At 40.0% G+C, this 25,065-nt stretch overlaps 1 protein-coding gene across 3 annotated transcripts in view; it reads left to right on the forward strand.

Moving 5' to 3' along the window:
- Window positions 1–25,065, forward strand: part of PCBD2 (pterin-4 alpha-carbinolamine dehydratase 2) — a 46,446-nt gene that overhangs the window by 10,009 nt on the left and 11,372 nt on the right. Inside the window, exons 3-4 of one of the 3 annotated variants that reach the window (XM_079145346.1) lie at window positions 14,419–14,485; window positions 17,437–17,762. The exons of 1 other annotated variant lie outside the window; for it this stretch is intronic. In XM_079145346.1, the coding sequence (XP_079001472.1) occupies window positions 14,419–14,485; window positions 17,437–17,471 (102 nt within the window). In that variant the 3' untranslated portion in view covers window positions 17,472–17,762. Of the gene's footprint in view, window positions 1–14,418; window positions 14,486–17,436; window positions 17,763–25,065 lie in introns of those variants that run through there. One more of the 3 variants, XM_079145345.1, reaches the window with a different exon arrangement.

A 25,065-nucleotide genomic window follows, 5' to 3' on the forward strand; every position in this document is an offset into this window, starting at 1 on the left:
TAGACATAAGGAGGGAGAGGTCTGTAACTGACATATAAACTATTCTTGGGTGTTTGGCAAATGCAGGGTGTCTGCATTGAAAGAACAAAATGTTAGAAATGTGGGCGTGAGTGTCCCATAAAGATAAATTTTGTTTTGTATTGTCATGTACAGGGATAAATGGGAAGCTTACAAAATCAGGACGTTTTAAGCTTTACAAGTAGGTGCAGAAGGTGAGGCTCTGGAACTCAGGAAACAGCAATTCCAGGTACCAGCAGGTGGCGCCCTCCAGGGCAGGAGCCTAGCTTGCCACACAAGCCCCCTGGGCAAGCTGTCCCCATTTCTGCACTCCTGGGTACCTGGGACCACCCTTGTTGGGCAGGGAAGCTAGCTCAGTGTCAGGAGTAGGTAAGCAGCTGTGGCTGGGCACTGGACTGGTTTGGTACCAAGTTGGTTTTGGTGAATGAAGGACTCTGGGTGGAGGCTACAAGGAGTTCCCTGCTGGTCATGGAGAGGGCCCAAGCTTTGTGAGGAGGTGCTCCAGTTCCCTGTATTCCTGGAGCCTTGTCTCTCCTTTCCGAAGGGGCCTTCTGGGTGTCTGAGACTGAATCATATGAACTGTCTGGTACTCCACCAGCTTTCACCTTCAAAGGGACACTTTTCCTGGTTCAGTGTAATAGCTTGTCCAAGTGTAGTGCCTTTTGCAAGGCAAGGCCCAAGCTTTATATGTTCTCCAGCTCGTTCGTCATATTCAGGTCTCTAACTGCTGCCATGGAAAGACTTCTGGAGCTGGTGTGGGAGTGAGGAGGAGCCTCCTGAATGCCTTGCTAGTGTGGCCATGGCTGCGGCTGCATGGTGGTGGTCTGTGCTCCTCGCAGCAGTAGCACCACACCTGGCTTTGGGGTTTGTAAAATGTTTCTCTTCCTGTGCCCAGAGAGGCTCCTGCCTTAGAGCAGTTGAAAGTTACTGTTGCTGACTTTATAAAAATGTTTTATTGAGAAATTTGATAATAGGCTTATGGTTACATTTTGAAAATGTTTAGTGAAGTCAGAGGCTTGATGATACCAGAAGAAAGACAACCATTAATGAATCTTAACAATTCTCTACAGGCTTTTAGAGGAGGTCTCATTGTGACTGAATTGGTTTGGGTTTTATTATTGTTTGTTGTGCACATCAGAGTTATGAGTCAGCAGTGAATCTGAGCAGTCTTGAAAGAGAGATTTCGCCTGTGGAGGGTAGGAGGGACTCCCAGAGAGGAGGTGCCCAAGACTTGGGCATGGTGTAGGTTAGAAAGTGCCATTTGCTTTAAGGTACAGGCTAATGTTTGTGTGTCTGGAAGCAGGTAAAGTGAAAACTCATGTGGTTATCACATACAGTAGCTTGCATTTGCTGTGCTTATCGATGGGCTTTGTAACCATAGCAGAATGGAAACCTGAGAAAGTGTCCATAGCTTTCCTTGGAATGGAGAGTAGAGATGAGTGTATTTCAGCAAACATTACCTAGAATTGGAGAAGATAATAAAAATTTCTGTGTGGTGTTCATGTTGACATTCACTTTGGAGTTGTTTCTGAAGTCCTGGTAAGCCCCAGGCAGGACTGCATTGGTGATGTCATGTGGTGGGCGAAACATCAGTATCAGTGTCCACCCAGGTGGGGAAACTAGAGCCTAGAATGTTATCATCTGGAGTTTTGCTTCTGTTGTTTGTGCCTTACAGTTGGTTTAAACCTGACGTGCATTTGTAAAAGCACACCCAGTGATAGATGAGGAGAAATGTAAAACAGGTGTCAACGATGCAAATATGATGCCACACTGCAGTGTGAAAACACTGTGGTCATTACACCGTCCTTTAATAAAAATGGACTTTTAACTGCATCAGTTTTTCTTAGTCGTGTAGTAAATCTTCTGTTTACAGAACTTAGCCGGAGTATTTTGTAAAAGTCAAACAGCCAAGACATATAATTTCCTCAACAGTCTTTGTCTTGCCCTTTTACAGATGGTGTAAAATCAGGTGTGTAAAAAATAAAAAAAGCAGTTTGAGCTGACGTGAAAGGTATTTCAGATTTATGCTTTGCAGATGATATTGGTATGATTAATGCATTCATTGCTTTTTTTATTGCTTTTCACAGATAATGTATATGATCCTTGGAAAATGTTGTGAGTTTAAATCTTTGCCAGGTTTAGACTGTGAATATCAACAGATGTTATCATATAAGTACCATAATTATTATAAAATAAAAAATTTGTCATGAAGTGCATTGACATAAATTTCATTTATGTAAATTGCTTTCATTAGTATAAAACCTTAGTGTAGTTGTTAGGGTTTGTGAAGCACTTTAGATGAGATTAGCTTGGTATAAAGTGGTCACAAATGGGTTGCTTTAAATTTAACTGACAAGAAAATAACACTCAAGAGTTAGGAAATTACTGAGGCATTTGTTTCCAGCCCACATTGCTGGTACCGCTTAAATAGGTTGAATATGAATTAATAACAACAGACTGCCAGTTCAATAATTGCAGAAAATAATTGGAAGGAGACCCTAAATAATAAAAGTATTGCGGTCTTGCTCTTTTCCATTCTGTTTCTGTTTTTCTTTGGTATGCTGCCCATGGCTTCAGTATAGCCGTCATCAATAGTGTTCAGGTTTGCACAGCAAGCTTTGGTGCATTTGAACTCTGACAAAGAAACTTGCATTCATGTGCTTCAGAATGTGGATGTTGGTACTGATGCAGCAGCCGCGTTAGCTACTCAGTGTTCTCAGCTGCACTCACCTTCTGGTGACTGGATAGTGTCCAGTTGCTGACTGTTCACAAGAGGGATTTGGTCCAACGGTGTGGACTGGTGGGGTGAGGTCCTTTCCCCCTTGCTCTGAGCTTTCTGCATTCTGCTCTTTTTTGTGTCTTCTTTTAAAGAAAACAGCATAACATCCTCTTCTCTGTGTTGCAGTTACTTCACCATCATATTGCCCTTGTCATCTATGTGCACTGATAGGGCATTCTGACTCATTCATGGAATTTATAGGACAACACTGAACCAGACTGAGACCATAGGATTGCATGTGGTCACACTGGCTCATGTCACAGTTAGCAGGTGCCAGACTCACATTCCTGGTTCTGCTAACAACACTTTTAGATCTTATTGTGATACAGAAAGTTTTTTTTTCATTGTTGTTATTTTTGTTTATTAGCAGATATCTCGTTTTCCAAGGACTACCTGTTGGATTACTTTCCTTCCTTAAATGGGTTTCACCATACTTCCCTGAGAATGGGGATACTCACCACCTGACACAAACAAAGCTGTGCTTGTTTGGGAGTAACCCAGGTATCACTGTTGAGCAACCAGAGGTCGTTTAATTGTGTCATCAAAATCAATCCTATGAAAACAGCAAATGCTGCTAATGAATCTATTTGCCTGTGTGCTCTTAGCCAGCAGGGCAGGATTGTGGTTTTCTACCATATCATTCATCAAACCAGCTTCAAATGCTCTGCCCTTGCCATTGCAGTCCTGGCTGTGGACACGCACCAGGTGGGCAGGCCAGGAACCGCATGGTCTGGCTCTGTCCGGCTTAGTGAGTGCTACAAGGCACTTGAGTTGGCAGCTGTCAAGAGACTGGCACAATCCAGCCCAAGGTGTGGAAGGAAGAAGATGTAAGAGAAGTACGTGGTTCTGCCTCTGCCTACAAGAGCTTCTAGTTTTGCTGGGGAGATGGTGCATCTGAATTTTGCAAGGTGGTTAAGTTTTTCAAGTTGCCTTATTAATCAGCACTGAAATGTGAAATGCGAGTAAGCTGAAGGAGATGTACTCCAGGGTGGCTGCCTGGAGAAGGGGAATTTTAAGCTGGTCCTTGGAGATCTGATAAGTTTTGTGAGGGAGTGTTTTGGGGAAATGGGGTCCTTGGTTGGTTCTGTGAGCTGGGCTGCGGATTGCCTTGTGGGGCAGTCTCCTCCACTTTCAGCATCGCCTCCCGCTTGGGGTGTCTGAAAGCTAACAGTTGTCCTTCTGTACTTCAGCTTGCTTGTTTCTCTTAGCAATGCCATTGACTTTTCAAGCACTCAGACCTGAAGCTGAATTGTCTTGGTGACCAGTCACCAAGAATTGCTCAGTCATTCTTCAGTGTCTTCCTAGGACTCTGCCCTGGTCTGGGTGCCCCTGCCTTCCCCATAGAGCTTTGTCAAGAGCTTTCTCACTGTCACTTTTAGACACTCCCTGCTCCCAACTGGCCTGCATGTACTCTCTTGTGACTCATTGGTCTCTGCTCAGAAACCCCAGTGTCTTTCTGTTGAGTTTTACAGGATATGTTTCATCTTCTCAGAATTTCTGAAAGTTGCCCACAGTCCTTCCCTAACCCTGCCTCTCATCGATCCTGTAAAAAGTCTCTTTATTTAGGGATTAGAACTATAAGATAGCTGAGAGGTTACCCAGAGGTCACTGACTGAAGAAGTGAGGGGCCACAGACAGGAGAGTACCTTGACCAAGGCCACGGAAAATTAGTGGCCGTGCTGGGACTGAGCCAAGACCCCTGGCATTTCAGTTCTATTCTTGTCTACTTTTATTCAAACTGTTCTCCCTACTAACCCCCATCCCAGCCTATCCTGCCCCCTCTCTGTCCACATTCCACCCACTTCTATGTTTTTATCTACTCCATGCTAATACACAATGACCGATAGTCACTTACTTTAGGCTAGTCACTGTGCTAGACACTGGGGTGCAGCATTTAGCAAGGCAGATACTGTCCCCATCTCCATGGAGCTTACAACGTAGTTGGGGAAGGAGCATAAACAAACAAAAAATGGAAGTATAATCACAGGTTATGGTGAGTGCTGTGAAGGAAAATCCTAATAGCTAATGCCTAATGAACACTTAAGAACTTTACATGTACTTATTCATTTAATCCTCACAAAACCTTGTGAAGTAGATATTTCCCTCACTTTACAGATGGGGAAACTGACGCTTAGACTAAGTGACTTGGCCAAAGTCCCACAGCCTATAAGCAGGGAGCCAGGATTTGACTCTACCTGATATGTACCATGAGCCAGCCCAGAGGATCACCACCACAACAGGAAGGGGTGCTAAAGAGAGAATAATGGGGAGACCTAATATTATTGAGGAGATACTGGGGAGACCTAATTCTGTTTGAGGAGAGCAGTCAGGGAAGGCCTCAGTAAGAACATGATAGCTGAGGCATTTTTTTAAAAAGACCAATCAGAGGGTGTAGAAGATGGAGTGGAAGAGGCCAAGTCAAACTGGGAGAATACTAAGGAGGCTGTTGCATTCTTTCAAGTGAGACATCATTGCTGGGGTGGACTGGGGCAGTGACCCAGTACAGGAGCTGGAACTAGATTTAGGAGTTCACATGAGGAAAAACCAGAGTTAGTAGCACACTTAACTTTATCAAAAATGCAAATATAAAAAGATTATGGAGGAGAAGTTGATAGGTGATATAGAAGAAGAGCAGAGGGTGCTAAGAATGACTCTCAGATTTCAGGCCTGGAGGAGCTGGGTAATTGGAGATGCCTGTTACTGAGTGGGAAGTATGGGAGAGGACAGAACTGGGGCACAGGGATTTCTGTGTTGTACACTGTTAAGTGTGAGTTGCTGACATCTAATGTCCACTTCAAGAAGGTAGTTTTATGCCTGAGTTAGGAATCAGAGGTGAGGTCTGGGTCACAGATAATGGGAGGGTCATATGTATGTATGGAAAAAGGTTGAAGTAATAGATGACGTTGCTCAGGAAGAAGTTATAGCATGAGAAGATGGCTCAGGACTCAGTCTGTTTAGGGGCTGGATGGAAGAGGAGGGGCTAACAAAAGACTAAGACCTGTTAGAGAAATAAGAAAATGAGGTAAGTGGTATACCACAGAATTTGAAAGAAGATGGTGGGCTGGGGAGATAGCTCAGCTGGTAGAGTGCTTGCCTTGCAAGCACAAGGCCCTGAGTTTGATCCCCAGTACCGCAAAAAAAAAAAAAAAAAAAAAAAAAAAAAAAAGAAGATGGCATTTTAAAAGGGGAGGGTCAGTTCTGCTGAGATGCCAGGTAAGGTGAATACTAAAGGAAAACCATTAGATCAAATAGCATGGAGGTCATTGGTGACAATAGTGAGGATGGTTTTGGGATGCAGGCCAGCTTGGAGAGGAAGAGGAGCTCATATGGCTTATACAGATCCTCCCATGCCTCAGATGCTGGTTTGTTATCTATTCTTTCTTTTTAGGACTTGGTCCTTAGTTATTTTGTGAAGTTCTTTCATCCATGTTTTGATATTAAAACTGTGAATCTTAGAGTTGATATTGATCCTATGAATGTCAGAGCAAAGGAGGAGGTGACCAAAAGACCCAGGGATGCAGGATTTGCCAGGGTGACAGTGTATCAATTGCAGAATTAGGTTCAGAGTAAGTGCACTTTAAATCATGCAACAGGGCAACACAACTATCACCTGAGTCTCTGTAGCTCAGGTATAAGCACCTTGATGGAGAGACTTGGGTTGGTTGTGCTTGTGTACGTCTCCCATAGGACCCAGCTCAGAGTTACCTACATGTATTGGAATACATGGGGTTCCTTGATTTGGTTCATTGTGGGTCAGTACTCTTAGCCTAAAAGGGATGAAGCATTTTTCTTCTTTTTGTTTGCTACGGTTATTACTTAGAACCTGTTCTCACTAGGGACATTTCCTCTCCTCCGGTCTCCTTATTCCTAGCCACAGATGGTTCCTGAGATGGCCGCTAAGTGACTGACAGGGGTGAGAGGGTGGTCTGTGTGCCACTGGGCGCTTGAAGAATGGCATTGGTTGAGCCTTTTTTCTGCATGTAGCTTCGAAGCAGTAGAAAAGGACTTGGGCCCCTCCTGGCACCTCTAGTCAGTTGCTTCAAGAAAAAGGACTTACACTGGCATTCACTCAGTATTTTCACATCACAGCCTCAGCCACCCACAACCACAACCAGGCTGTTGTGAATATTGGTGTCCTGGGGCTCAGGGCAGGTCCTTCCAAGACTCCATGAAGTACCACCCTGGGAGGCTGCCTGTCGACCTTATATCTGTTAGGCACTCATTTCTGTTCAGACAGTTCTTTTAATCTCAGATTATTTTCTTTTCTGCGACTACTGGTCCAGCACTCTTGGCTGATCTTTCTTTCTTTTTTTCTCCCTCTTCATCATAACTTGATGGTGTTCTGTATAGAAAACTTAAAAATATATTGAACCTATTTGGGGGAAATTATTTATAGAAATTTTAATGTAAAACTGTTGCTTTAAGGTAATTCTATATATGTGACTCTTGTTTGTTTTGAAATGGGGGTCTCTCTCGGTTGTCCAGGCTGGTCTTGAACTCTTGGGCTCAAGTGAGCTTCTTGCCTCAGCCTCCCGAGTAGCTGACTGCAGGTGTGCGACACCGAGCCCAGCTACCAGGTGACTCTTCATGTTGCATTATTTACCTGAAACAGCCAGAGTAATTTTCTTTGTGACAGTTTGGAGAGTCATAAAGTACTTTATGGACTAGTGAGTGAGTGAAGTCTGCTAGGTGTCAGTAGCTTGCTATTAGCTGCCCCATGAAATAACATCCCCACAGCCCTGTCAGGATGGGTGTTAGGATTCTCATTTTGCTGGGTTGGGGATATAGCTCAGTTGGTAGAGTGCTTACCTTACATTTACAAGGCCCTGGGTTCAATCCCCAGCACCGCCCCCCCCCCCCCAAAAAAAAAGTAATCCTCATTTTGCGAATGGTGGAAAAGTCAGGGAAGTTAAGGAATGTGCTTAAACTTACAAAGAAAGCAGGCAGTGGAGACATAATTTCAAGCCAGCCTTCCTACCCTAAGGTGATGGCTCGTAACACAAATCTATCTTTTGAAGAATTGTAGAATGACTCAGAATGTGGATTTCAGTTTTGTTAATGAATGTCTTAGACCTTTGAATGAACAAATCTGTTATTCCAAATTGAGTGTTTTTCTACACATGGGAGGCTATGCGTTCTTTGCATATTTTGAACAAAAAGGTAGCCAGCTACTGATAGGAATTTGACTTGAAACTTACAATATGGTCACCTGTGCTGGAACTGGAAAACATTAGTTTATAATACTCAATTGATCAGTTATCAGTCTTAAATCTATTACAGATTGGAAGTCAGCTTCAATCTGAAGGGGAAAGTCACTTCCAGATAAAAGGTCTGCAAAAAGCAGCTGTAAACTTTACTTAGAGTAATAGAACTCTGCAGAGAGACACACATGTTGTGCATTGGAGATCCATCTTTCTAAGCCACTGAGTATACAGCCATGGATACAAATGTGTAGAAGAGAGGGCCATTGTAATTCTGTCTTACAGTATGATTCTCTAATGTACGTTTGAAGGTATGTCCCTTACATCTTCTATTTGTTTAAAACAGCAAACTGTAAACTGGAGGCTTTAATTTTTGTGGGTTACTCAACCCCACAGAGATCAGTGGGGCCTCTCTCTTTTACAGGAGTGATACCACCATGTGGTATGTTCAGCTGATTAATAAGTGTCTTTTTCCTGGTTGTATAGTATGTCTTATAATTGGGAAGCAGAAGGATACACTTAAAAATAAATGACTGTGTGTGTGAATGTACATTTGGGGTCATATTGTAGATAATTTTTAGCCAGTTTCTTTGTTCACTTCCTGTGTGGTAAACATTTCCCTGTGTTAAGCATTTTAAATGGATTTTTAATGGTGGGAGGTACATAGTATCACATTGAACAGAGAGATGATGTGTAATTTTGGCCAGTACTTTTATAAAGTAAGCATGATCATGGTGGAGATGCTTTGTGAGCCTCCCTTTTGTGAATGCTACGTGTTAATGCTATTGATTGAACACACAGATGCCAGGGAGCCACCATGTCCTTCTTGCTGAAGGTACTCAGGATGTTGATGCCATTAAAATCAGGCATAGATCTAGTCACTTGTTAAAAAAGTAAACCAAAATCATCACCTAGATAGAATTGATCTGTTAAAGCTAAAAAAATCAAGTCCTTCAAGTTACTTGAGAAGCCCAGAAGGAAAATATTATGTTATAGGGCTTTGTAGCTACTATTCTCACAGCTTAGTGCAAGGGTGTAGGAAATATTTTCATAGAAAGGTTTCACTTTTTGAGATTTTTTTTCAGATAAAGAAGGCTTGTTTAATTCAGGAAGAGTTATTTCATAGGAAATAAAGTCTTTGTAAATCCTCTATCACATTTCCACACTTGCCAGTTATCTGGCAAATGATGGCTTTCAAATGGTTCAGGAAGGGTTTCTTAAAAGCAAACAATTCTGTTTTATACATATTTATTTAAAAATTTTTAATTGTAGGTAGTAAACTTGCATTTTCCCTTTGTATTTGTCTCTGGGTGATATTACTAGTTCCTAAACCCAGAATGGTAATTACTTGTAGTGATTTTTTTTAAAAATCAGATTTACTTGGTGAAAATATTTCCTTGGGTGTGATGAATGACTCTAAAGAACTAAAAACACAGCAATGCTGTTGGCCAGGCGTTGGAGGGTTGCTTCTGCCTAGAGATCTGTAATTGTAACATCTTAGTTTACCGTGCTCAGTGGTGTCCAATCATGTCATATGCTTGGGAACCGTGAAAGAATTTTCTTTTCAAGTCTTAGCACATAATTTTTTCCAACATTGATCAAAGGTTGGCAAACTAGTATTATATACATAGCTAGGGTATTCATAACTGTCTTACATTCTTAATCGTTTGGCTATTTGGTTGAAATATATCTACGCCTCTTAAATATTGAAAGCATAATATCCTTTAACCTACAACTACAGAGTTAAAATGAATTTTATGTGAAATATTTAGTTGTGGGCCACATCTTCAGCTTTTTATATGCCACAGTGGTCTTGCTCTTTTCCCCCCACTTCCATTGTCTGATAGTGAGGTCATTTTCAGTCCTCTGAGAAATTCTATTCCCAGCCAGATGCGGCTCATATATTAAAAGTAGCACCTGTGGCTAATATCACAGCAGCTTACCATAAATTTACATGGTAACTAGGATTATATCTGTCAAGACTGTTAAAAAACATCTAGATTTAATTTGATTTCCAGTATTGTAGAAGCTATCCAACATTTTGCTTCATAACTATATTTTAAAAGTTAAAAATCACTCCATTGTTAAGTTTTATAGCACTCCTAGTGCCCATTAAGTTGATTTGTTCAATGGAGGTCAGAGTAAAGCAACTTGGCTACATTAAGATCGGAAACCAACCCATTTGTGACAAATTTAGTCCTTTCGTGTGAATCTTCTCAACGTCTCTGCGCTGATTGGATTCAGGTGTAGCTTATGTCAGTAGCATTTAACCTCAAAAGAATGAGCAGCATGATTGGGTTGTTGTAAATTATGAAGCATTTTGCCTTTGGTTGTTTAAGTGTGTCTTTGGACTCTGCAGCCCATGCTCCATTGCATCTTCCTATTCTGCAGTGGTGTGTTTTTAAAGACATCTCAGAAAATTGGGCCATATGTGCTTATCCCTTTTCCTCCTTTATGTGACCCTTCCTAAACTGCCCTAGTCCCAATTATCCTTTGAGTCATCTTCCACGTGTTACGATTTGCACACCTGCAGTTATAAGATTATTTTGGGGTGTCATTATATCATGTTGTTCACCAACTTTCTAGCATTTATGAATACAATAATGATTCACTGTAAATCAAAATAATTTACTTATAACAGAGAATCTGTTCCTACAAATAAATATTGAATGATGAATTTCTTTGGTGTCCTCCCATTTCATATGGTTCCTTAAAAAGAAACTGATAGCATATTTCTTTGTATTTGCAAAAATTAATTCATAGACCAGAACTGAATTAAAGATTAAATTCAACCTTCGGGACATTTTGTAGTTTAAAATGTGTAAACAAATATAAACCAATTAAGAAATAAGCAAAATCTGTTTCTTAATTAGTAGTTGCGGTTGGCTTGGCAGTAGTCTTGCTTCTGAACGAGACAGTGGTGATGTTGAGTGTTGGCACCCAGGTTAGGCCAGGGTGCAGTTTCTCTGCACCGTGTCGGTAACCCTGAGTCGACATGCTTACTTTAAATTGGAATTAGTATAGAACAACTTTCTGCTGTTGATCACTTTTCTAGAGGGAAGTTTGTAAGCTCTTTTGAGCTTAAGCATCACCAAGGAAGTGGAACAGCAGCCAAGAATTATACTGGAAAGCTTGTGATGATGAAAGAAATGATGAGGAAAGAGGCTAAATGATGATTTAGTGTATTACCAGGTATAATTAATCACTTAACAGAAAATGTTCTTAATGACCAGTTTGGAACCTTGTAAAATATTTTTTGAGGGAATTATGACATCTTGTTTGTGTGTCCTAGGATAACTCGATTCCCTTGGATAACTTAGGTGCCTGATTTGTGAATCTAGATGGCTGTTGGAGTTTCTATTTGGACATTGCTGGAGAGGAGTGAAAACATCAAGTAGATGTGTCCAGCAGTTTCACACAGCCCTTCTTGATTTTTTGCCTCCCACTCCTTTACTTCTTTATGGCTCTTCATGGTTGAACTTTCTGGGCTCTCCCACCACACTGAAAGCTTAAGGGACAGCCCCTGTGACCAGCAGCAGATTGGTAACTGTGGATATCACATATTTTCAGGAACAGACTGTTGGAAAGGTTCTGGAATTTCCAATTACACTGATGTTTTCAGATCCTGTACAAAAAGCAGAAACTTAAGAAATTGATTTGTTTTGCTGACCAGGATTCTTTTTCTCCTCAACCGTCCATTGCAGTTAGAATCAAATGTATGATTTTGTTTCTAAAGGTATCACTTGATGTTCTGATAGGAACAGGAATCATGAAGTTGCTGGGGATGAGGCTCCCTCGCCAAGTAGCCTTCTTCATTTTGACCTACGTTGGGCCCAGAGTTCTCTTTGCCCTGTGACCAGAGATATGACCTTAGAGGCTGGTTTTGAGGATGGAAATAAAACTTACTATAGAAGACCTGCGTATTTTTAGAGAGAAGTATTATTTCCCAACAACTCAGAAATGAGTCTGAATCCTAAAACAATCACTGAAGTGTCCAGTACCAGTTTTTATCGCTCATTAATGCCATATTACCTTGAGTGGTTTAGATAGAGGAGAAATGACTGTAATTTAAAACCAAATAGACCAATGTTATAGCAATAAATAGGTACAAAATACCATTGCATGCATTGACTTATAAGGCAATATTTAAGTTGAGTCTTTCATAAATAACATTCCATGTTGAAAAATGAAAACTGGTATTAACTGCATTTTTATTTAGAATTTTGTTTTAAGGCATGTAAAATTCTCTTGTAAAATTGGGTTTTCAGATTATTGTATGAGAGTAAAGTACATATTTCTTCTAATGAAATCCTTATTTGGCAAAATTTGGTTGTTCTATTTGCTATTTGATGAGCAAATGTATATCCATTTTATATGAAAAAATTTCCATTCCTATGCACAAACGTTTATTTCCTAAATATATGCAACTTTTTCCTTCACTAAATTATTTAAAATGTGTTTTATTTGAGAAATAAATTACTTTGTTATACCAAGACCATGTAATAAATCTAATATTGCAATATTCTAGGACTATAATTAAGAATGGATTCTGCTGGTAAATGTTGGGACAAGGCAAAGGAAGTTACAATACATTGCCTATTTACCAATTAGCCATTACTTGCCAAAAGCACATCAGACCCACACAGCGGACATCCGCTAATCCAGTGGTTAGCCATTCCGGGCCCTAATGCACACTGTTTTACACGTTAACGGTTTTGAAGTTCCAGGCCAAAGCTGACCTTTCACATGTGCTCCGTTCACAGTAGGAATCTCCACTCACTGCTTCCTGTCAGAATGGATTATGGTGACACAGCCCAGGGCTCACTTTGGCTGCAATTAAGTTTTTGATCAGAATTATTTCGTTCACAAACAATCACATTTGTTAAAATGTTACATCTGCCCTGAGAACCACTGGCAGTCTCTCAGTTTATCAGTGTGATGTGGGTGTAAGTCTTCATTTGTTTTTCATAAAACGGCAAGCTATCTTATGTACGTTATTTAATTCTTTTTTCTTTTCCTTGTTTCTGCCTTTCATTTCATTGGGTCTGGAAGGAAACACTGTCCTGAAATTAGCACAAAGCTACATGAAGACTTTGGGAATTTGAATGGAATTGTTTTTGGTGCAGAACAAAATTATCCAGTTGGGAGCCAAGACTCAAATATTATTTCCAAAAATTGTTAGTGGTAGTTCTGTTTCGCACATGAGGAAATGTTTTAGCTCACAAGTGTGGGGGTTTGAGGACTTGATTCTTGGTCCACAGTTCTTGCGGTTTCTGTGCCATGATGCTGCTGTCTTTCAGCATTTGTCATCATGCACATTTCCAGGTCTGTCACCATTGCCATGTGTTTTGGTGCCAGGAGTGAAGCTAGCGTTGGTTCCCTTATGCTTGCCTCCCGAGGCTCTTTTGCCTTGCTTTTAAAAGTAATTTTCTAAGAAATGGCAGCAGAGATATAATAAAGGAGCTTTTGCACCAACTGACCAATTTCTGTCCATAAAAAATGATGTGTGTATCTGCATAACTTCTGAGTTTTACAGCTGATTCCCCCTCTCTGACAAGGGTGTCATTTCACCCTTTTGTGACCTTACTAATTTTGGAGGAGTCTTTTTGCTTGGTAGTTTGTATATTGGGTGGGATCCTTTGGGGCACAAGATAGGAATTTTAGAGTGTGACTTAGAATGGAAATTAACCTTTGACTTAGTTTTGTGTGAGCAGAGGCTGGGAAGCTGGTCCTGAGGTAGAGCAGAGGTGGAGAGGGATGGAGTTAGGAGGCTGTGAAATTAGAAAAGCTTCAATGATGTCTGAGAAGTTTAGAATTTTTTTTTTTTTTTATATTTTCAGTTGTAGATAGACATGATATCTTTATTTTTTTATGTGGTGCTGAGAATCGAACCCAGTGCCTCACATGTGCTAGGCAAGCACTCTACCTCTGAGCCACAACCCCAGCCCTGGAAATTTTAATTACTTAAAAATATACATATATGTATTATAAGTATACATATATATGTATATATTTAGTATGCCATTGAAGGAATTTATTATCAGACTTTTAAAGTATTGCATTAAAACCTAATCCATTTCTCATTTGTTTTGGCATAACCAAACTCATTTATTAGTAGTGTATTAAATTACAACTGGCAAAAGAAAGGCATTGCACTTAAAAACACTCTTTATTTAGCTATGATATTTTAAGTGTTTCAATAAAGTAGTCCTAGCTGCACATATAAATAAATTGAATACTGTAAGCATGGGTTATATTATTGTAACCTTCATCTTCCTTCTTGTCAAATTTGTGAGCAGACTTTTCTTAAACCCATTATTATAATTAAAATGCCATATTTGGAATATGCCTTACCATGTTTACTATTTTTGTTGTTGTTGCTTCTTTGTTTCTGAGAGTGGGTCTTTCTCTGTCTCCCAGGCTGGCCTCAAACTCCTGGACTTAAGTGATTCTCTTGCCTCAGCTTCTGAAGTAGCTGGGACTACAGGTGCATCTCATCATACCCAATGCCATTCTTACTGTTTAAAGGAATATGCTTAAGGAAAACAATGAATAGTATTAAATTTAGAGAATAAACTAACTTGCATGCAAGTCTTAGGTGTATGCAGCAGGCATACTTAAGTTTCTTTTATCTGTCGTCAGTCTCTCTTGCCACTCAGAACTTGTAACTCGATTAAAAGCTTATGCTAGGGCTGGGATTGTGGCTCAGTGCTAGAGTGCTTGCCTGTCGCTTGTGAAACACTGGGTTCCATCCTAGCACCACATAAAAAATAAACAAAATTAAAAAAAAGCTTATGCTAATATAGTCATTTTCTTAGTTTCAGGTTTTTTGACATTCTGAAAATTTTAGAAGTTTGTATTCATAACCTGAGAAGTCCATGTTAATGTGTATGGGGCATCTGCTGGGTCTTAGGAGGAGTCTTCATCTTCTTTGGGGGATGTCTTTAGGGAAATCTGGGGCAATCAGGAGAAGGAGTGCTCCACTCTACCAGAAAGACAGAGACCACTAAAATTCTACACAGCACCCATCATGTGTAGACAGCTTTCCAGGCCTAAAAACCTTAAGTTCATGTAAAGAAGGCACAGCCTTCTGCCTACTTTGAGCAGCAGCTTCACATGAAATATACACAAAGGTTAAAAAAATCCTCTTTCTGGAAAGACTGAGACGTCTGTAACTTGGGTCTGTCTCACAGTATATAAATCTGAAAGATAAGTTGAATGCTGCTTGGCTATCTTAAAGTTGTTTTTTTTTTTTTTTTTTGTACCGGGGATTGAACTCAGGGGCACTTGACCACTGAGCCACATCCCCAGCCCTATTTTGTACTTTATTTAGAAACAGGTTCTCACTGAGTTGCTTAGTGTCTCACCATTGCTGAGGCTAGCTTTGAACTCACGATCCTCCTGTCTCAGCCTCCCAAGTCTCTGGGATTACGGGCATGCACCACCATGCCTGGCTATCTTAAAGTTTTGCAGGAGCTTGTTAAAACATTTCTCAGGCCACACATAGGCCTTCAGGCCAGACAGAGAACTCTGGATTCTGTCCCAGCTACCCTGAAAAAAACCCTCACTTCCTAAACAATATGATTGTTGGCTTTGAGAGATCCCATTCTGTGCTAAGAAGAATCTTTTTTAAGTCATTAGGGAACATATACTTTCCTTCTTATGGTGGTCACACAGTGAGAGGAACCCCACCTATCATTGGGGCAACCCCTCCTCCCATGATGGGGAAGCTGAGGCTGAGAGGGAGCAGTAACCATCCAAGATGAGAGAACTTGGCCTTTCCTTTTCCAGTCTGTGGGATTCCCTATGTCACAGGACTCTGGGTACTTTTCCATTACATTCTGCACGAGTCCGGAAAGATTTAAAGTTAAAGTAGAACACCGTGTTTGTAGATAAAATGAATTCAAATTCTAAAAATTGTCAGGCATGCCCTTCTGAGCCTCAGGAATTTGGGGCAGGTAATTCATGTAGTCTCTGCCAGCTCCAACCCTGTGGTCTCTGGATTCTACATTTCCCTGAGAGCCACCCTAGTGTGAACTCATGCCCGCACCTCACGGTCACAGCACAGTGTATTTTTATTTTAACCCTGGATTTGCAACTGGTCATAGTTCCGAGGCTTTCAAGGAAGAATGCATCTCAGCACTCCAAGGTAAGAATGGCTCCCAAGTTAGCACTGGGTGCTTGTGGTAAGATTAGGCAGACCACCAGGAGTCATAAGGCTTCGACCTCATTGTGAAACTCTCCAAATATCCTAATTTTGAAAACTTAAGATGAAAGTTAGTTTAGAGCAGTACTGTGTTCTCTGAACACGAAAGACAGAAACATGGAAAGCTTGATTGCCTCCTGACTCCCCCACCGTCTCAGCCCCGCCATTAATGCCTCTTGTTGATGGTGTGGAGGTTGGGTGGCAGGTCCACAGTCATACACATGACTACAAGAATTCATTAGGTCCCCTGAGCAGTCTGCTCTGGGGATCCCTCCACAACATACTCTGCCTGCACCTTGGAGGATGTGAAAACAGGGTCCTGTTGATTCAAGTCTGGTGGATAGATGATTTGTCCCATTGTTTTGGCACAACAGACTATTAATACCTGAAATAGTTTGCTGCTTTAATAGGTGCCCTGGTAAGGAGGATTTTATCATGTTATATAAGGTTTTCACAGGGCATTGAGAAAAGGATTTAAAAAGACTTTTCATTCATTCCATAAAGCCCCAATTATGCAATTACTCTTTTAATTTTGTCCCTGAAACTCTGCAATGTATATTGGTGAAGAGTTCAAAGAATCTTTATGTTCAGAAAGCCCGGTTTTAAAAGATATATTTGGAATACATGTCTCTTGTCTACTTGATTGAACCATTTACATGAAATACTTTCTAAAACAGAGTTACCCACTTTGAGATTACACAGAGTCTAAAAGTTAAGAAAACCATGGAGCCACATGGAAAATGAGTAGGATGTTTTGCTATAAAGTGGTTTGGTTCAGGATACACAAATAAGTGAATGTTATAACAATTGTGGGGAAAAAGGCACAGGGAAGCAATAAAAACAAAATATATAATAGCTTTTTTCCTTTTTCTAAATCTTCTATGATACTTTTCTCTTGTAATTAAAATTTTAAAATAAAATTCACTGCAAGCCTATTTTGGCTATAATTTACTTTTAGAGAAAGGAAAACTTTTAAAAAGTACAATCTGACATAAGGGATTTGTACCTCAAAGCACACACAGGCTTGGGAGTTGAACATACTTGAATTTGAATCCCAGCCTCACTGTTTTACACAGTGTGTGACCAGGCAAATGGTCCACTTTCTCCGAGGCAGTCCTTTCCTCTGTAAAGTAGGAATGGTAAACCTGTCCACAGAGTTGCACATATGACCTGGTGTAGATTAGATTTTTAAATAAATAGTTACTGTATTTCTCCCTTCCCTTAATCCTCAGACCTGAACAGTGAGAATCAGTCGTCAGATCAATAGCCCTGAAATCCAGTAGATCTGCAGTCAGCAAGAATCAGTTATGTTCAGAAGAAGAACTTCTTGGTCAGAAGAGTCTACTCAGGTGTTTCCATATAAATGGTGAAAATTTTAAAAAGTAATTTATGGTTAACACAGAAAAAAATGAGAATACTCTGTTTTTTGTGCTTACTAGATGATGATATCACTACCCAGTTAAAAAAATTTAATTGAACATTAATTACTGTGTGTGTAAGGGATCTGTGCAGTGTGATTGCAGTGTGATTGGTACACATCACCTTTTCTTACCCAACCGAGTGATTTAGCTTGCTCAAGGTGTGGAGCACAAGTTTTGGATTTCAGATCTACATTTAGATTCTTTCCAGTGTTTGCTATTACTGTCAATTCCATTAATAAATGATTACAACTTGTGTAGGAGTTTGTCTCCTTGTGTACAGGTATGAGAGTTTCCATAGGGCATAAACATAGAAATGGAATTGCTGCGGCAACTCTCTGGTATACAGATTAATAAAAATGAAAGTTTACAGGACTTGTTGACAGTTACATTGTAGCTCAGGGCTAGGCTCTATATCATCAGAGAACCTCTGCCTATGCACAAGGCCAGCTAACCCATGGTAACCTGAGCCCTTGACATTTCAGAGCAATATGAGCTGAAATTGAAGTGGTTTTGAACAAGCAGGAAGGTGTATGTAAGATAGAAAGATCATGGAAGCAATTAGCAAGTGGGGCCTCAGTCCAGGTTATGAATGCTTTAGGTTAAAAAAAAAAAAAAAAAAAAAAGACCCACTTTTAACAAAAATTCACTCTTGATATCACTAAACTTGGAATGTTATCAATACAACAGATTTGTAATCTCTTGCCTTAAATTTTTACAAATGCACAGGATGTCAAGCTCAAACCCAAGTTAGTGAATGTCTGTTGTCTGAGGTTGGGTGTGATGGTGCATGTCTGCAGTCCCAGGTACTTGGGAGGCTGAGGCAGGAGGAGCACAAGTTCAAGGCAAGCTTGGGAAATTAAAAAAAAAAAAAAAAATTTAGTTGTAGGTGAACATATTTCCTTTATTTAATTTTATGTGATACTGTGGATCAAACCCAGTACCTCATATGTGTTAGGCAAGGGCTCTACCACTGAGTCACAATCCAGCCCAAGCTTGGGAAATTTAATGACAACCTATCTCAAAAATAAAAAATAAAAAGGGCGAGGGACATAACTCAGTGGTAGAGTGCCTGCCTGCATATGCAAGGTCCTGGGTTCAATCCCCTGTATTGCTCCCCTCGACCCCTGAAAAATAATACTCCAAAATTAGATTTTCTTCTTTACCTTCCCAAATCAAAAGGCTGTAGGTTGTGACAGAAGAGTCACTACTTCCTCTCTCCATTCCTGTACAAATACTTGTGAGAGGCTGGACAATGGTGTTGGCCAGGTTTCCTGGGTTCTGTGCCCTCGGGGATGGCAGAGTGATGTTAGGTGGACCACAGTGGAGCAGGGATTGGAGAGCAGATGCCTGGCACACGCTGGTCCTGTCTCATCTGCACGTGTTTTAGTAATCTCATTGTGCTGAATGGAGGAGTCCTATTTTACACTGGTCTTTTTGGGCAAAGATAATTATATATATATTTGCCTGGGTAAGCAAATTGATAAACTTGTAATAAAGTGTATCAGACCATTTCTTTGGCAGGACCGACCAGAACAGCTTGTGAAGCAGAGCCATTTCCAATGGAGCATGAAAAGCTTTGAAAATTCTCAGTAACAGCAGAAAGCAATATTTGAAACCACCCTTAAACAATTGTTTGTTTTCCTCTTCCCCAACCAAGTTTATAAAAATTTGGTCAGACAGGCGTTTTGTTTTGATTTAAAATATTTTCAGTGAATTGTTATCTGCCGAATGCACATGTGTTCCTGCACTTTTTCTTTCACGATTGAAACTTTAAACCCTTCCCTCAAGTTCCTCTAAAAAGTTCCCTGTGCCTAGTAGGGTTTTGCACATGTGAAGCCGGTGAAGGGATTCAGACCTTGGAGGAACCTCGCAATTTGAAATCTGCCTCAATGGTTGTGTGCCAGAAATGAACATGGCCAGTGCCATATTGAGCTCTTTGTCTTTTTCTTCCACCAGGATTCCTCACCCTAAAAGATACTGGTTAATTTGGGCATCTCAGTTTGGTTAATCAAAGCATGAGTCCCTGTGAGCATGGTAAGAAGCAGGATTGAAGAAGCAGTTACAAAAATTTGGCTCGTGGTAAACCTCATAATTTGTTTTCAAGAATTACCTTTTCAGTGACATTAAAAAGCAAAAAACAACCAAAAGACTGTGGTTTATAACATTGCACCTGGTCCCGATTGTACTGGATGAATCCATAGTTGCTTCACTGTAAATGATTTTGAGGGTGGAATTCTTGGATTGTTTTCTGTCTTGTAAGCCCTTGACATTGTACTGGTACCTGCATGCTCACAGACTCCCTGACATGGGAAAGGACGGCTCAGCCTCCCACTGAAATGCAGGTTGGCTGCATTTATTCTGCATGTTCCTAGAATGAGGAAATGATATGACAATAAACAGAAATGCCCTTGCTGAAGAGAGAAGGGAAGCTGGTGTTTATCTGGTCAGGTGGTTTAGATTAGCTGTGATGCGGCTCTGTATTATGTTACTTTAAATCATTGTGTCCCAACAGGACATAAATTATGAAGATTGTTACAGTATGTTTCATCCTATGTAAGATCAACAAATTGGAATAATTTTTTTATAGGAAAATCACAGTGCTTTTGGCAAGGCTATTGAAGCCTTTAATTTGACTTGAGTATTTCTCAAATATTATTGCCTAATATATAAAGTATGATTTGCATAAGGTATGAAATAATAAACTTTTAAAAACAAAAGGGAAGAATTTCTGTGTAGCAATTGCATGAAATGGCAGAGCGCTCCCAGTCCATCACATGGTCTCTGCCATGGGGTTTCAGAGCTGGTTGCATTACAGCCCTTGGCTGTGGCGGGATGTGAAGGGGCTCCACTGCACGCGGCCTGCCGCCAGCCTCACCTGCATGGAGAAAGGGAGTGCTCTGTGGGGAACTGAGTGGGAGCCGGTCCTGAGGAGGAGAGCAGACATTCTTGTTTATATACATTCAGAAAAAACAATTTTTTTCTTTCAGGATATTGGGAATTATAAAACCAAACCAAACCAAACCAAACCAAAAAAACCAATAAAAACAAAACTAAAAAACACAAAAAACAACCCAACAGATCAATAGCCAAAATTAAGATAATTTATAGGAATATTGAAAAAAATGGACTTACAACTCTTCTTACATTTTCTCTATTATTTGTCATTTTCTGAGTTATTAGCATTATCTGTGAATTTTTGACAGACATAATGTCTCATTTGTGTTTAGTATGCAGCTAAATTCATTTGGCTGCACAGAAAAAATTTTCTAGATTAAAAAAATGGCACACAATCGCTTCATGTCTGATTCAAGCAAATGGGAACCTGTTTAGAACCTCATAGTGGCATATTTTCTGTGCACAGCACTCTGCATTTTTTATGAGGCCTCCTTACACCCCACAGTGAAGTTCTGAAGTAGTCTCAGATTTAGAGAGACTAGTAAAGGTGAGAGGGTCTGGGATTTTCTCAATGCCATGGATCCGGACATGACTGAGATTAGGAATTTTTGGATACTATGTTACCACCCACTAGAGACTTGTGAGTCTGATACCAAAAATAGAGTTAAACGCTAAGCTTACTTTACTCTCCATGTGGCCTTAAGCCGGAGATCTTTCTTTAATTATTTAGTAATACCATTTAAAACATAAAAACAAAAAAGTCCCTTTTTTCAGTCTATAAGGGTAAGAATTTAACTCTCCTTAAGCCTCCTCATAACAGGTTGTGATAAATTCTGAATATATTTGTGGTTTGCATCAGCTCAGTGTCTGAACACAGGGACCTTTCCAAGTTCACAACCTGTGTGTGCACTTTGAAACAAAAACACAGACAGCTTATGAGATGGTCTTTTTCCTGCGCTGCTTCTTGCTTGGCATAGTTTTTTGAAACATGGCTCTGGCAGGCAAAATTTTCTCTTCCAGTTTATTTTGCTACTGTCTGTCACTGGAGGTCCTCTGTGGAGTTATCAGGATTTCTAATTGGGCTCCAACATTTGGGTGATGTATTTTCTTACAGAAAATATTGTCAAATGTTGCAGCAACCGTGTTTAAAAACTCTTAAAAGGGGAATTGATTCCCAGGTTAAGACTTAATAAAAGAAAGGATAAATACAGATTCGTTGATGTTTTGCAGACCTCTTTATATATCATGAACTATTTTGTGATGTGAAATACACACACATCACACATCACTATTTTGTGATGATGCTCAAAAGGTGTTCTGCTTGCAGAAAATGTATTTACTATACCATTAAGCCAAATTAGGTGTTACTTTGGTTCTTTAAAATATTTTTTGAGCATTGTCCCCCGCCTTTGCCCTACAGATAACGGGGAGTGGGTGTTCTGTCTGCCCTGAGACCTGGTTCTTTTCCTATACCCTCTTGATTATCATTACAGGATCTTGACTTTCAGTTTAACATGTCCCAGTGGAGCAGATCTTTTAAAGTGGATGCACTAAGGTTCTTTGCAGTATGATAACAGGGAAAGACAGTTCATGTCAGATATAAACTGGAATTACATGATGTTAGTAGTAGTTGTGTCTCTTGAAAGGAGCCAGTTGATTATAAAGAAGAAAAGCCAGCAAGTAGACTGCCATTTTGCATATCATTCAGTTTTTAAAGATGTGTTTGATCACATGCTCTCTGTATCCTTTTGGATGCATGGAGTAGAAACCTAGGGATATTTTTCTATATAGAGTTGAATTTTTATGAATTTTATAATGATGAAAATACCAAGGAGCTTAAATTTTAAACTCTGAAAGGGACTGCTAAAACAAAAAAACTTTGGTAGTGTTTGAATTACTTCTCACCTCATGAGACCCTGAAAGCTAACGAATTGGATTATCAGCAGATTAGGGAAGAAAGCCTCCACCAGGAGTGGGTTGGTGATAAAGAGCAGCAGCCCCCCTCCGTCCTGTCCTGACCAGCAAGGCTTCAGAGGCTATTTTGATGTAAGGCAACTCTGGTAAGTGGCTTCTCTGGTGGATTCCTCTTGGGGCGGTTTGGAAACCAGTGTTTTGGTCTGCATTAGAAGGAAAGAGTGGACAGAGAACTGGTGAAATGTGCTGATTCGAAGGGAGGAAAATTGAAGGATTGTGAGAAATCCAAGAAGCAGATAATCGGACTGGGTAGTTGGTCTGTCCAGTAGTAGCCGATGAAGATACAGGAAAATGTAACTTAAACTTATGTTTAGAGGAATTCGGAAATGAGTAGTGTCTTTTCAGGGAAAAGATCCTCTTGGCCAGAATATTTTTGGCACACATTAGCTGTGTTGAAATCTATCTAGTTAGAGAACTTTCACTAAAAATGGAGAAGAAATAAAGAGCTCATAGGTAAAATTGTGTTTTGTGATGCTTATTCTGCTGCTTGCAGAAGGTGGACTTAAATGAGTAGAACCTGTCAAAGGGGAGCTCCCCTAACCTGGGAACTCAAGAGGAATTTACCAGTGTAATGGTAAGTACTAATCCTGCAAAGGAAAACTGTTTTGTGCCTTGCTATTTCATGTAACAGTATATATTGAGGATGGTATCATGTCATTAGCTAAAGAGCTGCCTTGTTTTGCCAATTGGCTGTTTAGGATATTATGGTAATTACCAGAAATGGTGACTTAAGAATTTCTTTTTAAGGCTCTAAAATGTTATGGTCTGTGAACACAGTGTTTGAAGGAAATGTTTAGAAGTGTGCATGCTATGTCACAGGTGGTATCCTTAATTCCAGTAGCTGAGGGGGAACTAATTCAACCTGGGGCATGGTTGAGCATGCTTCTCTTACAGTGGCTTGTGGACATTATCTCTGGTGCCTGGGAAAGCCAGGTCAGTTTTAGAGTTGGATGTTCTATCCTGAATTACTGAAATGTTGAGCTCTGTAGTGGATCCAATAGAGGGCAGGCAAATTAGTAACCCAGCTTTGGTGGGGTTGCCTCTGCTCCCAGATCCACATGATGGCCTGTCCAGGCAGTGGGCCTCAGGACAGGCCTTTAGTCCTGCTTCCTCAAGGAGACAGGCTCGGCTAAGATGTTCACTGACAGATTTCCGAAAGGAAATCTTCCAGTGCTGCCACCCACTCAAAGAAATAATTCTAAAGATGTTTTTGGTTTTCTTGCAAATTTTTTTTGGCCTTCAGTTTGGTCTTCTGCTAGGTTTGAAAGGAAGAATTCCTTTTCAGGCCACAATACTTTAATGTTGAAGTGTTGATGATGATGATGATACTGACATTAACTGAGTATCATCAGAGTGTAAGGGATGTTACATGAATTACATATGAGGAAACTGAAGCTTGATTAAAAGGTTGAGTAACTTTTCTGAGATCACATAGCTAGTGACTAGTGGGGCTAGGAATTAAACCCAGGTCGCTGATTCTGAAGTCTCTGCAGTTGACTTCTGGGCTCAAAATATGGCTCAGAGTCAGAGGTGGGGTGGGGGTGGGGGACGTGGATGAAATATATCTTTGGCTGGGATCTGTTCCTCACAATTCTAGTTGAGAATATTCCTGTGTTACCTGCAAATTAAGATCTGATGTTTCCTTTGTAGTGGCTAGAACAGTGAATAGTGTTTTTCACGTGAAAGTCATGGTGAGACATGTAATCGTATTTTGGGGCAAAGATTGCCTTTCCTCAGTGCACCAAGCAATGTTTATATGATTGATAAGTCACCAACACCAAGGGAAGGTCCTGTCCTGTGACATGTGCGTGCTTGGCAATGATCTTGCCTTGCATTTTGCTTAATAATTTTCATTATTTTTAATTAAAGTTGAAGAAGTGCAGACTCTAGCTGAAATTAAGGTAGGTTGTGTTGCCGGAATCTGGTAATTACTTTAATTGATCACAAGATAGTTTCCTTGATCACCAATTAGAGTAAATTGCCGATCATGTTTCAAGACGTGAAGAAATGCCCAAACTGATTTATGTAATAGTGTTTTCATTTCTAATCAGACATAAATATCATTTCCTTCCATAGCAATTGTGTTTTTGAAAAGAAGGGTTATAGGCCTACAAACATAGAGGTGATTCATAAACAATAGAGTTCTAATTCATTGAATTAGTAAAGGAAGTATTTAGAGGCTTAATGGAGATTGTACTGGGGAAATTACTTTGGAGTAGCTGGTGCTCATTTTCTTAGTGGGAGATATGTTCTTTTTTAGTACATAATTAAAATAGTCTATAATCAAAATATAAAAGGCAGCTGATTTAAAGAGCATATATCAAAGAGAATTGCTCTGAGTAATGAAAGATTTGTATTGTAAATATGTGCTACAAGTTAAGTCTCAGAACTTTAATAAATCATATATGTTATTTGGACTCAAGCTGCATTTTAAATTCAGGGTGCTGTTAAACATTTCACAGACTGATACAGGATTTTTGTTTTGGTTTGTGCATCTGATAGTCTTTCATAGTTCCATGGAATAAAATGAAACAAAAGGAACTTTAAGAAAAATTAAAGTTCCCAAAGAAT

Source organism: Sciurus vulgaris (genome assembly GCF_902686455.1).
Source record: "Sciurus vulgaris genome assembly, chromosome: 6".
NCBI lineage: Eukaryota > Metazoa > Chordata > Mammalia > Rodentia > Sciuridae > Sciurus > Sciurus vulgaris.